This window comes from Sinocyclocheilus rhinocerous, unplaced genomic scaffold, assembly GCF_001515625.1.
Source record: "Sinocyclocheilus rhinocerous isolate Xijiao unplaced genomic scaffold, SAMN03320098_v1.1 scaffold364, whole genome shotgun sequence".
NCBI classification, from domain to species: domain Eukaryota; kingdom Metazoa; phylum Chordata; class Actinopteri; order Cypriniformes; family Cyprinidae; genus Sinocyclocheilus; species Sinocyclocheilus rhinocerous.
The window spans coordinates 1,039,098-1,056,590 of NW_015659024.1; the positions used below are offsets into that span (position 1 = coordinate 1,039,098).

At 37.0% G+C, this 17,493-nt stretch overlaps 1 protein-coding gene across 1 annotated transcript in view; it reads left to right on the top strand.

Moving 5' to 3' along the window:
- The window catches only part of LOC107723274 (intraflagellar transport protein 43 homolog), a 29,399-nt gene that overhangs the window by 6,752 nt on the left and 5,154 nt on the right, over window positions 1-17,493 (top strand). Inside the window, exons 3-5 of the mRNA XM_016531847.1 lie at window positions 3,883-3,953; window positions 8,758-8,793; window positions 10,909-10,955. Coding sequence (XP_016387333.1) covers window positions 3,883-3,953; window positions 8,758-8,793; window positions 10,909-10,955 — 154 coding nt within the window. The remainder of the gene's footprint in view (window positions 1-3,882; window positions 3,954-8,757; window positions 8,794-10,908; window positions 10,956-17,493) is intronic.

Here is a 17,493-nt window from a genome sequence, read left to right on the forward strand (position 1 = left end):
TGTAATGTCATTGATGTTTTGATGTTTATTAATGTTTGTTCGTATAATGCAGGGATTTTTGTCAACCAAACCCCTTAAAATAAAATATTTACTTGAAATATCTCTGAGGAAGGTAATATGGTCACATTAGCTAAACAAATAGAATATTTATATTTTTACAAATGGCCCTGCTGAAGGAACCCAGGAATGGACGTTTATTTGCTCTGCTGTGTTTTTTTTTAAGTTGAAAGTAACAGAATTCCTGCAGGCCTCTGGGTTATTTGCAGACCCAATTTGGTAATGAGAAATGCGTCTTTTTCAAGTGCATTTGCGGGTTGCCCACCCTTGTTGTGCCCCGAGGAATTCTGTCATTTTAAAGCTGGACCGTTATTCAGCCGCTCACAGAACCGCCGTCGTAACCCAATTGACTAATTTGAGAATGAAAGAATGAGAGGGAGATGGGTGGGTTTTTTCCCCTGTGAAGCTATTTTGGGTCATGCCTGGCCAGAGCAGTTCCCACACTTACATACCGCTCAGACCCCTTCAGCGCTCTCCCAGTGTCCTGCACATATTATATTGTTATGAAATATAACTATATTATGTCCAACTCTTTATATAATGTTATAAGTATATCCAATTTTATCCGTGTACATACAGTAGACTCACGTAGAGTGATATATAAACTTTATAGTAAATCTCAACTGCTTGATTGCTTGTACAATTACACAATGAAAACTATATTATCGCCCAGCTCTAATCTGCTAAATGCCACTGTAAGGCATAAAGATATTAAGACATCATGAACAATCCTAAGAAAAGTATGTAAAATATGAAACAGTGTGCTGTTAATATAAAGGAATTTCCCATATCATGTTTTTCACAGGTGTTTCAGCTGTATTTCAAATTACGCAGTGTTTTAGGGTTAAGGGAAATGTCTGTAAACTTAAAGGGATATGATGTTTATTAATGTTTGTTCGTATAATGCAGGGATTTTTGTCAACCAAACCCCTTAAAATAAAATATTTACTTGAAATATCTCTGAGGAAGGTAATATGGTCACATTAGCTAAACGAATAGAACATTTATATTTTTACAAATGGCCCTGCTGAAGGAACCCAGGAACGGACGTTTATTTGCTCTGCTGTGTTTTTTTTTTAAGTTGAAAGTAACAGAATTCCTGCAGGCCTCTGGGTTATTTGCAGACCCAATTTGGTAATGAGAAATGCGTCTTTTTCAAGTGCATTTGCGGGTTGCCCACCCTTGTTGTGCCCCGAGGAATTCTGTCATTTTAAAGCTGGACCGTTATTCAGCCGCTCACAGAACCGCCGTCGTAACCCAATTGACTAATTTGAGAATGAAAGAATGAGAGGGAGATGGGTGGGTTTTTTCCCCTGTGAAGCTATTTTGGGTCATGCCTGGCCAGAGCAGTTCCCACACTTACATACCGCTCAGACCCCTTCAGCGCTCTCCCAGTGTCCTGCACATATTATATTGTTGTGAAATATAACTATATTATGTCCAACTCTTTATATAATGTTATAAGTATATCCAATTTTATCCGTGTACATACAGTAGACTCACGTAGAGTGATATATAAACTTTATAGTAAATCTCAACTGCTTGATTGCTTGTACAATTACACAATGAAAACTATATTATCGCCCAGCTCTAATCTGCTAAATGCCACTGTAAGGCATAAAGATATTAAGACATCATGAACAATCCTAAGAAAAGTATGTAAAATATGAAACAGTGTGCTGTTAATATAAAGGAATTTCCCATATCATGTTTTTCACAGGTGTTTCAGCTGTATTTCAAATTACGCAGTGTTTTAGGGTTAAGGGAAATGTCTGTAAACTTAAAGGGATAGTTCACTTCAGTAGAACAGTAAAGAAGATTTTTAGCTGAAACCGTGGTCCTTGGTGATTCATAAAATCCAAGTCAGTGGCACTTGAGAGTCAACAAAAGCAGAGACAGGCAACATATATTAATATCTGTGGCTCCGGACGATATTGAGGTCTTATGAAGCGAAATGATCAGTCTGTGCAAGAAACTTAACATTATTTTACAACATTACTCTCTGTCCCTGTAAAGCCCAAAGTATACTTCATGTTTTTGTTGTTGTTGTTTTAAGCATATGTGTACAGTCGAACGGTAGCCTTTCAAGCATACTCTGAACGCAGGCGGTCCACACCTGTGCTCTAGAAAGTCTCATCTTGATTCAGTGTCTGCACTGTTTTTCTCCAGAAGTTATGGCTAATAAAGATGTTTTTGTATTCTTTTAGAATACATTGCAGCTATCTCATGCCCTCTCACACATGCGCTTGTCAATGCGGGCATCTGTTGTTGCTGCAGTCTCTGGTATTTTGCTGTTCTTCCATTTCTTTAGTTTTGTTTTCTACTGTCAGACAACGTCCTGGGACAGTGTTGCCACCTTGTTTTAAGCATATGTGTACAGTCGAACGGTAGCCTTTCAAGCATACTCTGAATGCAGGCGGTCCACACCTGTGCTCTAGAAAGTCTCATCTTGATTCAGTGTCTGCACTGTTTTTCTCCAGAAGTTATGGCTAATAAAGATGTTTTTGTATTCTTTTAGAATACATTGCAGCTATCTCATGCCCTCTCACACATGCGCTTGTCAATGCGGGCATCTGTTGTTGCTGCAGTCTCTGGTATTTTGCTGTTCTTCCATTTCTTTAGTTTTGTTTTCTACTGTCAGACAACGTCCTGGGACAGTGTTGCCACCTTGTGGAACAACTAATTAGTGCAAAACAAATTGTGCAACAATCTGGAGGTGCGCATACATACAGAAATGTGTGCCATACACACTGTACACAGACCCCCGCGTATGCATAAAAACCGCAGTGTACTTTGGGCTTAACGTATGGAAAATTGCATTTAAAAAATCAGTAGACATCTGATTGGTAGCACACACCAGTCTTTTGTTGATCTTTAAAGGTCCCCTGAAATGCTTAGAAACACACAGCGTTACTCTGTGTGTTGACGTCATTTTAACTGAAACAGGAAGACAGGGCGGGACATATCAAGCAGCCCCGCCCCTTTTTAAAATAGCCAATAGCGTTTGTTTATATCACAGCTTGGACTAGAGCCGTTCTGAGCCGTTGAGCTCCGTAAAGCCACATTTGACAGGGTATGCCAGCCACAATCTCATCCATATTGCTATAAAATATAGCATTCTGTGTAGAATTAAAATAGCTCCGATACATTTTGTGGTCTGCGCCGACTCGCGCATGTGATCCGCTCCGTGCTATCGTGTCTCTGGACCGGAGCAGAGTGTGTGTGAGGTGCGGTGGTTAGCGTGACACAGCGCAAAACCAGACTTCTTTTTTTCCTCAATGGAAAGCATATTTACACTGTTTGAATCGTTCCCTGTCCCCTATATAGTGCACTACGTGCCATTCACTGTACAGAAAATACTAATTCAAGTGACCGATTTCAGCCGCGGCTTCAGCGTCTATTTTATAGTGTAGGGGGCGGGCGCTTCGGATTCTAGAGAGCATTTGATTGGACAAAGTTTGATGAGAAGCTGAAGTACGATGTGACGTCAAAAAAAAAATCGTTGAGCCATTTTGGCGGAAGTGACGAACTGCAAGCTTTCAATGCTTCTATCTTCTAAATGCGAATTTTGTCACCGTTTTGGAGCACACTGCCTTATAGATAACCTTAAGACTAACATATTGATACTAACACCCAAAAAACTTTAATTTGAATTTATAGGGACTTTAAGCTGTTGTTTCAGGAAACAGTTAATACTTTATTAGTAAACTATGATTTTGGTCATACCTGAAATATTAGTACATGTACCTTTGAGAGTCTGAGTTAATGATGTGAAGACGCGCACAGCTGATTCAATGCTTTTGCTGTGGATGTGTTTGATCTCAGGGACCTCCACCGAAGCCGGCGCGTCGGCAGGCAGGATGGGCGGAGGAGAGCACCGGGTCCGGATCTGCCAAGTGAGTCGACGCCTCTCGGTTTCTGTCTCCCTCTCAACGTCTTTCTGAGATACATGCATGTTCTTCAGCTTTTCTGAAAGCCCACACTGTTCTGTCCTACATGCAAATGAACACACATCACGCACACCATGCACAGTCAATTAAATGCAAAGACTAGAAAGTTACACACACCATCTGTACTTGCTCTCATCATGGTTTTCTTCATTTTTGTCATGTGTGTTCTTTGCTTTATTTCTTTTCATCAGTGTTAATATCCTCTTATCTCCACTCTTTTCTATTTGATCTAATTTCTTATTTAGGTTTTTCATCTCACTTAACAGAATAAATTACATAACTATAGTAAATCAAATGCTTGAGCAATGTTCATGATGATGAATTTTGTAGAGAGTGGAGGAGTAAACTGTTTTTGGAGTAATGTCTTTTTCATTGTCATGTACAGCAAATTATATTGAATCAATTATATATATATATATATACAGTACTGGTCAAAAGTTTGGGATCAGAACGATTTTTAATGTTTTTACAGGAGTTTCTTCTGCTCATCAAGGCTGCATTTATTTGATCAAAAATACAGGAAAAAAAGTAATATTGTGAAATGTTATTATGATGTATAATAACGTTTTTCTATTTTAATATACATTCAAATGTAATTTATTTCTGTGATGCGCAGCTGTATTTTCAGCATCATTACTCCAGTCTTCAGTGTCACGTGATCGTCAGAAATCAGTATAATATGCTGATTTATTATCAGTGTTGAAAACTGTTGCTGATTCATATTGTTTTGGAACCTGTGATGCTTTTTTTCAGGATTATTTGATGAATAAAATGTTAAAAAGAAGAGCATGTATTTAAAATAGAAATCTTTTCTAACAATATACACTACAGTTCAGAAGCTTGCTGATCCCAAACTTTTGAACGGCAGTGTATATATATCTATATCTACACTACACTCTAAAAACTGCTGGGTTAACCCAATTTGGGTTATATATGTTTGACCCAGTGCTGGGTTGCTTTTTTATGGTTTAAAATTACTACACTGCTAGGCTAAAATGAAGCCAAATCGAGTTAGACATTAAACCTACAAATCTTGTTCATTTTAAAATCACTTTTACACACACAGGATGACTATCAAAAGGTAAATATTTATTAAAAACAAGAAGAGAAAACAGTCAAAAGTAACATGCATGTAAGAAGAAACGCAGAAAAGTATGGCATTAACAGCTTATTCATATATAAATATTGGCATGGATTACTTCTACGATAACTCTGTATTTTTGAAGCTTGAAAATACTGATTATCTAGACTCTCAATGGATTAACAAAAAATTATGAGTGAGAAACATTTATTTTCTAAAAATAACTCGCATCAATCTCAATAGAATGATGCTCTCCTATGCCTCTGGCTTTCAACATCTACAAAAACAAACATTCGTTTACTCTTAGTAAAAAATAAATTATAGCATGATGGAATTCTGAAGTTTACTTGCCTTAAACCGTCTTTCCCTCTCTTCTGAAGAAGCTGAGAAAATCACCTCCTCACACAAGCAGGGTTCTGTGTCGTTAACTCCTGGCCGCGGGCACAATGAAGAAACAAAGCTCAACAAGTCTGAAATATAACATGCAAAACATTACTTTTAACAATTATCACTTCATCAGCCTCAAAATAATTAGGTTAGTCTTTATTACATAACGCCGTTTCCGTTAGGAGTCCGTAAATTTTTATTCTTTCTTTTTTTTTAAAGAAATTAACTTTTATTCAGCAAGGATGCGTTACATTTTTAAGAAGTGATAGCAAAGATTTATATTGTTAGAAAAGACGAATCCAGCATCAGTGCTATAGGGTTTGTTCTGGACCCCCAGAATCGCATTAGCTGTGGCCCCGCTGCAATGAGGGTCAGTCACCACATGATGGCGTCACCTCCTGTTAAATGAGTTTTACTGGACCGACCAGAAGGATTATTATGATCACTCTTTCTGCCAGTGTTTATTTCAGTAATTCACATGTGATCTCTAATGTAAGAAAACAGAAACACCAATGTCTCAATATGACGTTTGTGATGAGTATGCACATATTCATCATTATGAATCAGTTCAATCCAGCTACGAATTCTGAACGTATACTCTGAAGTCTGCCGTGCATTCATATTCTGAACACAATTTCTGTGCATGCTGAGAGCAGCATTTACCAAAACAGTGAAAAATCCTGTTAATCCTATCAGAGAAAACAACACAATCATCTGTATAAAGAAAAGCGCTAAATGTATTTAACAAAACAGAAAGCAGCAGTCAGCAGGGTAGTGAAAACATTGCATACGGTGCTGCTGAGATCCTCTCTGTTTGTTGAGATCCTGTTGTTGTTGTTTTTCGACTTCATATTCTTCTTATGACACATTCATCTTCATGCTAAGTACATGATAAAACCACTATATACACTACTGATCAGAAGTTTATGGTGGGTAAGGTTTTTGAATGTTTTTGAAAGAAATTTCTTCTCACCAAGGCTGCATTTATTTGATCAAAAATACAGTAAAAACAGTAATAGTGTGAAATATTATTGCAATTTAAAATAGCTGTTTTCTATGTGAATATCTGTTAAACTGTAATGTATTTCTGTGATGCACAGCTGTATTTTCAGCATCATTACTCCAGTCTTCAGTGTCACATGATCTTCAGAAATCATTCTAATATGCTGATCTGCAGCTCAAGAAACATTTCTGATTATTATCAATGTTGAAATTATATGTTAATATACCAAAGTTAATATGGTAGTTTTTACTGTATATGAAAACACAGGTGGTCAATAAAACGACAAGTTCATCACAAGTAGCATTTCCACAAGCTGACTATACTAATAATCACATGACCTCATCACACTTGTCCAGTTATCAACTTAGAAATTGTTATTTTGAAAATAGTAGACATACTGTATGCTGGAGATATGTTAGTATGTTAACACGGCTTTGGCTCAGTTAGTGGGGATTGAAGCAAACTCTACACGTCTCTCAGGAAAGGTCAAAGTGTCGCTTCTGCGCGTCTGCCAAACTTATCTTGATTCTCTCGGCTGGGAGGTGTTAAAGGGCTTCTCGACGCATTGATTCTCCTTCTGAAACAAAGTAATCGTCCCCTCTGAAGAAGACGAGGACTTTTTCTTCATCTCAATGTCACCCCTCGTGCTCAATCACCGGTGCTCTGTTCCCGCTAATCCCACAGCAGAAATCCCGGGATTTGCAGATCTATCACTCCTAATTGACACTAAATGATCTGTCAGGTTATTGATGAAGCTTAGTTGTCACCATATATTTTATCCTGAACAACTTTTTCCAGACCGTGTTTATTGCACTGCGTTACACGGGTCTTAATGGAGAGCGCTGTAATGAGTCTTAAACAGCAGACGTGTTACTATGTTACTCTTTACACATTACTTTATTACCCTTTAATGCTCCTAAGTTTACAAAAGCTCAATTTGACACAGAAATGCAGTATCCAAGCTTTTGGGAATCTCTGAATGCACTGTAGCTTCAGGATATCAATGCATTTTAAAAGTATATTTGATCCTTTAATTGTTTATTGTCTTAGGGTTAGCATAAAACACTGGCTTGGATGCTTTGATTATGTTAGAGATTTGAGATGCACATTGCTGTCAGGATCCATTAGGTGGCGCTCAACACCAGCAGAAACCCAGCCTGTATCTCACGTTAACCCTGTAAAGACTGGTTTATGGAATAATAGTCCGAAAAATCGAATTCTTTGAAATGGAACATTTTGTTGAACCTTTAGACTAAAAAAAAATCTAAAACAAATAGTCTGCATATGTGTTTTTGTTGAGTATCATTTTTGATGCATCAGGCTTTTACGACTCTGTAATAGAGAGAATATGGAGAAAAAACAGCTCAGTTTAATTCAGAGACTCAAACTAAGCAAAAATATGTAATTTGGTGCAGATGCTGATATTTATATGATGGAATTCTGATGCTTGTGATTTTAAATCAATGAGATGTTTATTACAGTTCAGCAGATACTGACATAAAATGATATAAATACCAGTCATCGCTCTATATCTCCAGTAACATGTCTCAGTGAGATGAGATGTAAATGCTCCAAACATATAATGCAGTGATTGAGAGCTGAAGAAATAAAGGCTCCTCAGAAGATGTGAGATGTTCTGGAGGCTTGTGAAGATCATTCCTCCGCTGAGGAACAGTGAAAGTAAAGCTTCTGGAAACAAACGCTCCTCAAAAGATCCTGAGGATCAGATTTGAGACTCTAAAACATGATTGATGGAGAATCAAGTAAAGCTGAGCTGCTTCAGTCCAGTAAGTGTTCATCTGGAGATATTACTGCAGTTATTCTGACCTTTACTTGATCCAAATCAGTCAAGATTTGACAGCAGAAAGACTCGTGAAGCGTTTGTACAATTACACTAACAGAGCTTTGACTGGATAAAAAACTCTAAACTATCAATCAGAGACAGAAGACATGAGGAGATTGTGTGTGAAACTGGTTTAACAGCAAAGTTTGATCATGTTGATCATTTAGAGACATTAGAAATGTGTGTATCAAACATGATACAGCAGCTTTACAGGGTTAATGCTGCAATAACGAGCCTATTATATTTTCTTCAACTTTCCTCTCTATTTAAACAATGTGCAAATGATTATTCACCACATTAAAGTTTTTCAAATCAAATGTCATTAATTAATGCTCCCAGTGTGTTGTGTATGAGAGAGCGCGTTACAGCAGACATCAGACTGAGCAGACGAGCTGTGATCGTGATGCTGATTGTTGATTTGTGATGTCCTCCACAGGTCTGGACGCCGGCCGGCCGCAGAAGAGCTGGAGGAGTGAGTTTACACCTTTACTGTTTCACTTTGACACGCAGTGATTAGGAGCTGAAATCTCAAGAAACGGGAATGTTTGTTTATGCTCTTGATTTAAGGAGGAAATTACCCTCGTGCTGAATTTGTCCTTGGTTAATGTGAGAACAATCACTCTGATTAAACGACGTGATGGTGGAGTTTACATATGTGACGCTGGACCACAAAACCAGTCTTAACTGCCAATTTTTTATTGAATAAATAATATTTCCATTGATGTATGGTTTGTTAGGATAGGACAATATTTGGCCGAGATACAACTATTTGAAAATCTGGAATCTGAGGGTGCAAAAAAATCCAAATATTGAGAAAATCATCTTTAAAGTTGTCCAAATTAAGTTCTTAGCAATGCATATTACTAATCAAAAATTAAGTTTTGATATATTTACGGTAGGACATTTACAAAATATCTTCATGGAACATGATCTTTACTTAATATCCTAATGATTTTTGGCATAAAAGAAAAATCTATAATTTTGACCCATACAATGTATTGTTGGCTATTGCTACAAATATACCCCAGCGACTTAACACTGCTTTTGTGCTCCAGGGTCACATTTATAACCTGCGGTTAGTAGGCCTGTCGCAATAATCAATATATCGACTTATCGCACAATATATGTACATGACCTCAATAATTTTTAGTTACGCAAAGTTAGTTGCCCATTATATTTACTTAAAAATTAATGTCACCATGTTTTGTACATTCCACTTGCGCCTGTGTCTTTTGCAGCTTCTCGTACATAACGTGAATTAAAAGTTTGTTGTCATTTGGAAGTGTGTAGGCCTTCTTGCATTATTATGCTGTTACATTATGATTATATATTCAGTGGCATAAAATGGTCTTTAAAATGACAATAATATCGCTTATTGCAATTATTTCTGGGGCAATATATCGCACAACAAAAAGTTGTTATCGTGACAGGCCTAGCGGTTAGGGACTAGATCACTAGCGTCGTCACCACTAGGACTGCACAGTATATAATCATCATATATTCATAGCGATTTTGCTGAACATTATGATTATCAACTATGATTTTAATGCAAATTTTATTTGTTCATTAATTTTCCTAAAGATTGCCACATTACACTAGTTACACCTTGTCTTGTGACTGGCAGGTATAAACATGTTGCCAACACTTTCCATTCGTTAACATTAATTAATGCAGTTGCTAACATGTCATGAACTTTCAATGAGAAATATATTTATTAATCTTTGTTAATGCTAGTAAATAAATGTAGTATTCTTCATTTTTTGTTATGGAAGCTTGTTTTTGCCATGGAATAAAAAATAAAGATACCTTTTATCTTAAAATTCTGATTCTTATTCTTGCAATTCTGAGTTTATATCTTAAATTTTTGACTCTTTTCCTCAAAATTCTTTTTTTCCCCTTAGTTTACATCTTGCAATTCTGTTTTTTTTCCCACTGCCACAGACTAAAATATAAAAAAGGTAATTGCAACTCATCTAAATTTTTTTCTTGCAATTGCGAGTTTATGTCTTGCAATTCTACGTTTTTTACCTCAGAATTGAAAGAAAAACGTCAGAATCGTGAGATAAAAAGTTGCAAGTACCTTTTTTATTTTTTTCATCCCATGCCAGAAACAAGCTTCCATAGTTTATTCACGTTAGCTCACAGTGCATTAACTAATGTTAACACATACTTTTGATTTTGAAAATGTATTAGTACTGTAGAACTATTGTTTACTGGTGTAGTTAACTAATGCTAACAAATGAAAACTTATTGTAAAGTGTTTCCAAAATGTTAAATGTAAAGTATTTAATGTCTGCACCATTACCAGGACCAAATGCTGCAAACCAAATACAAAATAATAATTATTCTCACACAGGTTTCCTCAACACTCCCATCACATTTGCTTTTCTTTTTGCAATTGCTATTTTGGCTACAATGGCTGTTTGGTTAAAAGGATGGATCTTCTGATTGATAAATAAGCCATTAGTAAATGTGTAAATATGGAGGAATGTGTTTTTAGCTATATCTCACCATCGTTTTACTCATGGATGGAGTATTTGTCTCTGATCTCTTGTGTTTAACATGACGTCTGTCCCTGTGTCCGAAGCCGGCGACTGAGGCCACAAACCCCCGAGGCCTCCGACAATGAAAGTGGTGAGTAGATGATTCCCACAAGCTCTGTTTCAAACACATTTACTCTATTTAACCAGACAGCAGCTCTGCAGCTTATGAAATTCTGGAAATAATGGCTGCTGATTTATTGTACGGCATTCCAGAAGGGTGCTGGATAAAGCAGCTCATTCAGTGAGAGTCCAGCTGCTGTGATTGATAAATTATATTAATTCATAAACATTACTTCATGACAAACACACTTACACTAGGCTTAAAAGACCTGATGGCTTGAGGCTCAGAAACGTGTGATCTTCAGGCCGTATGTTTCTGTCACTCACACTCACAAACAAAAATAAAAAGACCTTAAATAATAAAAAAAATACAATAATTTTTGAAAATCAAGAGATTATGCAGAAATAACGTACTGGATACAGCTACCAGAATATTCATTAAATGACATTCAAATACATCAGTATACATATACAAGCTATTATATTTATACTGTTGAAGCGTCCCAAAAAAAAGAAAACTAGGAGTATTTGATAACAGAAATTGTTTGATTGTTAGTTTTAGGAATTAAAGTCCAGATATCGATGTTGGTAGTGTAATTAAATAAACAGTGTGTATTATTTTCCGTGTTACCTGCAGCAAGATATTCCTGTTTAACTGTCTGCAAAAGTCTAGCAGACGACGCGTTTTACTTTTGACCGCTTCAGGGCTTTTGTGAAAACTACAGATCGTACTTCCGCATTTTTGTATTCCCATTCACAGATGGTCTAATCAAGCCCAGTGCATCATGGGTGTTGAAGTTCTGCCACCTTTTTTCACCATAGCCCTTCTCTGTTTTCTCTAGTCGTGTAACACTGATTTAAAAACATCACATTTCTACTGCATAGACAGAAAAGTTTTATTAAAACTCCATCTTGTCAGCGGTGAATTATCCTTTTAAATCTTCACAAAAGGGAATTACTGCTCAAAAACCTTACAAAAAATGGGAATTGTACACATTCGCCATTTGTGCTTTTGAAGACTCTTGAAAGAGACTCTGAAAGACTCTTAAAGAGAAATGTGACGACAGCAAACATAGGGAGTCAGTTTCCGAAATATTAGGCCGAACCAGTTTGAATGGTCAGCACTGACAGGTCAAGACATACTTTAGTGTCGTCATCATACACACACATCTCACACATCACAGCTCTCATCTGTTTCCAGGGTTATTATGATGACTTAAAACAAGAATTAAAAAAAATTGAAATGAAATAAAATAAAATAAGCTTATTTCACATAGTTGCCAAGATTTCTAATTTTCATTTAGTTTAAGTTGAAGTACTAAAATAATAAAAAATAAACTAACTAAATAAAAATATTTTTGGCATAAAAGAAAAATCTATAATTTTGACCCATACAATGTATTGTTGGCTATTGCTACAAATATACCCCAGCGACTTAACACTGCTTTTGTGCTCCAGGGTCACAAATGCTCTGTTTTACCAAGCATTAATTAAACCGTTATTGGTTGTCAGAAGCAAACATATGGATCTCTGAACTTGACATCATGAGCTCAAACACTCAACCTTCTTTACTGTTTCGTGGAAAAGTTGCTTCAACTCATGAATAAATCAGAAAATAGCATCATCTTGTAGAGCCGTGACACATGACTTTTTGATAGAATCAGCATCAAAAAGCGGTTTCTGGTACACATCATTGTCGATTCCCTCTCGACCTCGTGTTACAGGTCGCATCTCGACCTCATTTAAAAAAACGTTGTTTTCTCTCGCCGCTTAATCATGGCGTTTGCATACCGAGAGCTTTACCTCGCCGCGCTTCACATTGACCTCTGGCCCATTTGTGTCGATGGTGCATTATTCGGAAAAGTTGAGATCCAGTAGAGCGTTAGCGAAGGCTAGACTTAGAGGCTTTTTGATGTCATTGCACTAAGACCATTAAATTTGACTGGGGGTCCGCGGGGGCCCGAATCTGCTGAACGCACTGCTTTAGAAATGAGGAGACGGTGTCACCTCGCGCTCATGAATATGAAGCAGCTCTCATGCACGCCTGCATTTATTTGTATATCAGGAACACAGATGAATCTTGTCAGTGACTAAACGAGGCTGGCATTTTTAATTAGCTTTAATTAAAAATGAGAGAAAAGGAAGAAGTTATCAATGTAGGATAACGGGGCTTGTTACGAGGGTCAGGGAGATGGAACTGAACGTGGCTTTTGTGACAGGATTCAGAAAGTCTGAGAGAGAATGAAAAATTACTTCAAAATGACCACGTTCATCTCCTTGAGACTTTAAGGAGGAACATTTTTGGGCATCTAGGCTGCTTCATAAGATACTAAGGCAACTTTGAGTGTATCATTTGTGGAGATCACTATCAACTATTCAATAAAATTGTTCAATGTAATGAAAAATACTGTTTTACACATGCTATTGTTCAAAATTTATATATTTTTTATTGAAAGAAGTGTCATCTTCTCACAAAGGCTGAATTAATTTGATCAAAAATACGGTAAATACAGTAATATTGTGAAATATTATTACAGTTTAAAACAGCTGTTTTCTATGTGAATATCTGTTAAACTGTAATGTATTTCTGTGATGCGCAGCTGTATTTTCAGCATCATTACTCCAGTCTTCAGTGTCACATGATCTTCAGAAATCATTCTAATATGCTGATTTGCTGCTCAAGAAACATTTCTGATTATTATCAATGTTGAAAACAGTTGTGCTGCACAATATTTTTTTGGAAACTGTGATACATTTAATTTTTTTTAGAAATAATTTATAACATTATAAATGACTTTACTGTCACTTTTGATCAATTTAATGCATCCTTGTTGAATAAAACTATTAATTTTTTATTTTTTTTAAAGTCTTACTTTATAGTAAGTGACGATTTGTGTTAAATATTTTTCAAATTGTCTCCAAATATGAATGCATTTAGACATACATGAATCAAAGTTTCATGCATTTCTAGTTATTTGAATGCACAATGATTTTTAGGCTGGTTTACACTGTACTGGAGTTTGTCACTGCTTCCCACATTCTACAGCTCCATAAACAGATTGAACGTTCAGTCAGTGCAGTGTGAGCTAGCCTTAAGAGTTATATAATGTAACTCATTTTTTGACATTTAAAAAAAAATGTGAATGGGGTTTGCCTATTAATGCAAAATGTTGTGCTGGGGCCGTGAGAATGTTGGTTTGCAGTTGTTAGCTTGTTTGCTGTGTGGTCACTAGGGTATTCAGAGCGGTTGCTAGGGGGCTCTTTTCTGGCTTTACGTCTCTGTGATCATCTGGTCTGTAGATTCTTTCAGTGTGTGTCCGTGAGATTTTTCAGCTGTTTTCTGATCCAGCAGGTGTAAACGGTGATCACTTAGTAAACTAGAAACACACTCTCCTCTTCAACATGATTTGAGGAATCATTCGTGTCTGGAGCACAAACACATTCAGCTTTAGTACTCAGTTTTAGAGGTTTCAGCACATCAGCGCTAGTACTTGGTGAACAACACTAATTCACATTTCCATTATTAGATTATTAATGAAAGTTTTTACAACCGATATGTTTCAACACTGTTTGAATGTAAAGGGAATGTTTTAAGCACTTTTAGCCCTTTAAAACCTACTGTTTCATATTTGATAAGCCACTTAAGGTCTCTAAATGATGAACATGGACTGGACTGAAGCAGCTCGGCTTTACTTGATTATCCAGACATCATTTTTTAGAGTCTCAAATATGATCTTCAGGCTTTTGAGGAACGATTGTTGTTTCATCTCTCAATCATCACTGGATTGCAGTGCATTATATGTTTGGATCATTTAAATGTCATCTTACTAAGTGGAGATATAGAGTGACGATTGATATTTATATCATTTTATGTCAGTATTTGCTATACTGTTGTAAAGATCTCATTGATTTACATTATCATGAGAAGTTCATCTTACTTTTTGGCAATCATATTTTTGCTCAGTTTTTTGAATCTCTGAATAAAGTGTTCAGGCTTTACAGGGTTAATCAGTGTGAAACTGCATTTGCATCTGAGTGACATTTTATACATCTGTGCTCTAAGAAAATGTTTAGCAGAATGTCAGAGCTGCTCGTTTCCATACAATTAAGTTGGTTCATCTCTCAATCATCACTGGATTGCATTGCATTATATGTTTGGATCATTTAAATGTCATCTTACTAAATGGAGATATAGAGTGACGATTGATATTTATATCATTTTATGTCAGTATTTGCTATACTGTTGTAAAGATCTCATTGATTTACATTATCATGAGAAGTTCATCTTACTTTTTGGCAATCATATTTTTGCTCAGTTTTTTGAATCTCTGAATAAAGTGTTCAGGCTTTACAGGGTTAATCAGTGTGAAACTGCATTTGCATCTGAGTGACATTTTATACATCTGTGCTCTAAGAAAATGTTTAGCAGAATGTCAGAGCTGCTCGTTTCCATACAATTAAAAGTGAACTGTTCCTTTACATAATGTAATAATGTTTGTTAACGACTTAGTATCCATGAAAAGTCAAAGTTATTTAAAAAAAATAAAAGTGTTAGCCACTTTGTTCAGTACAGAATGTAAAGTGACTGCAAGTTTGTTTTTATAGTTATTATTCCAGTCGTGTCGGTTTTGAGCTGTTCAGCTTTGAGTGGTGAATGTGACAAAAGTTTTGTTCATGTTTTATTTATCAGCCTCTGGTTTTATTAACAAAGCTTTTCTTTTACTTTCTTAACACTGTCAGACTGTGTTTGACGGTGATTTTGTAATTGTGCGCTCTCATGGCACACCTGAACGCACTCCAGCAGAAGTCTGTCCAAAAAGAGGAGAAGGGCTGTGAAAGTTTGTCCTTCTTTGGGAGCGATGCCACACTCTGTCCTGTCGAGTTTTGCCAATTAAAGCGGGTTCCCACTGTTCCGGGCAGCGGGCACGTGGTTCTTGGCACCGCGGCTCCTGCCAGGGCGCGCCGTGACTTCCGACCCCTCACAGATGGGCTCGCAGGCAGGCCTGCGCTCCTGGAGCCCGGCCCGAATGGACACGGAGGTCGCCGCTCTGGCCTGAAGGGTCCTGAGGGTGGGCGCCGCTGACAGGGCCCAAATGCTCAGCGCCGGGACGAGCGCGAGTGTGTGTCGGGGTGGGGGGGTGCTTTCTGGGGAGCCCCTGGCCGGAGCGCCACCTCACAGCGGGAAGAGATACTGTTTTGATCACTGAATATTCATGGCCGCCTGGTCGCCGTGACAGGGGGCAGCGCGGAAGAGGATGTCAGCGCGAGAGTGAGAGAAACACAGAGAGGGAGGAAATCAAACGCCAGTTCACACACAATATAAACAGAGCCGCGCCGAGGAGACAGACAGCATCTGTGATGATTGCGGGGATTGTGGGAAATGCTGCAACTCGCTGTAACACCCGCAGTAGCTGCAGCATATGGCCGAGTGCGTCTTGAGAAAAAACTTCATACCGCTCACATGGTTGGTTTAAATCCATAATCAGGCCCCAAGACCGAAAAACACTAGCTTTGGCGAGTAAATAAATCTGACTGTAATAAACATGTAATTCAATTATATGTAAGTCAATTATAAGAAGGTTTGCTTTTGTAAACTGTTACATTGACTAGTGTAAATCATTGAATGAATGATTGAGGCCTGAAGCTTAACATTAGTGTGCTGTGCATGAAAAATTTGGTGTAGAAACAGTTTTCACTCACAAATCACTAGTACTTTTCTCAAATAATTACAGAGAAACTGCAAGTAACACATTGAATTAAACATAAAATTTTGAAGTAGAAAGACTGAAAGTTTTTTTGTAAAATGTACTTCAGTAATCTTTGTTTTATTTACAACCTCAAAAAATGAGATATTTATTGTTACCTAGCTACATGTTATGCAAAATAACCTTTGTTTCCATGCAGAACCATTGTGAACCATTCAATGGGGTACTCCACCTAAAAATGAAAATTCACTCATCCTCATGTCGTCCCAGATGTTTATAACTTTATTTCTTCATATGAACAGATATGGAGAATGAGATGTTAAGACAAATCATCCATCTCTGTGAGTCCATATAATGCAAGTGGATGGGACCCTCAAAAATGATGCTTCAAAAACCACGCAAAGAGAACATGGTAATTCATAAGACGTTGATGAATCAATGTCTTTTAAAGCAAAACTATAGGTGTGTATAAGTAAATTAATAATATTTTAAACTTTTTAACTACAAACCATTGCTTCTGACTGAGTTCATGGCAGCACATTTTAAATATTTGTTTTATTTTTTTACACACACCTATTTATTTTTTATTTTTGCTTCAGAAGACACTTATTCATCAGCATCAGCTTTACGTTGGCCGAGAGAGCTCAACATACTGCAACTGAACAAAACACGTGAAAATAGAAAAAAAAACCAGCAAATAAAAAAAAACATCATCAGTTTGACAATGTGCTGCAAATACTAACAACACAACCAAATACAGAAATGCGCTGCAAATACTCACAACGCAACCAAATACAAAAACGTACTGCAAATACTCACAACGCAACCAAATACAGAAACGTACTGCAAATACTAACAACACAA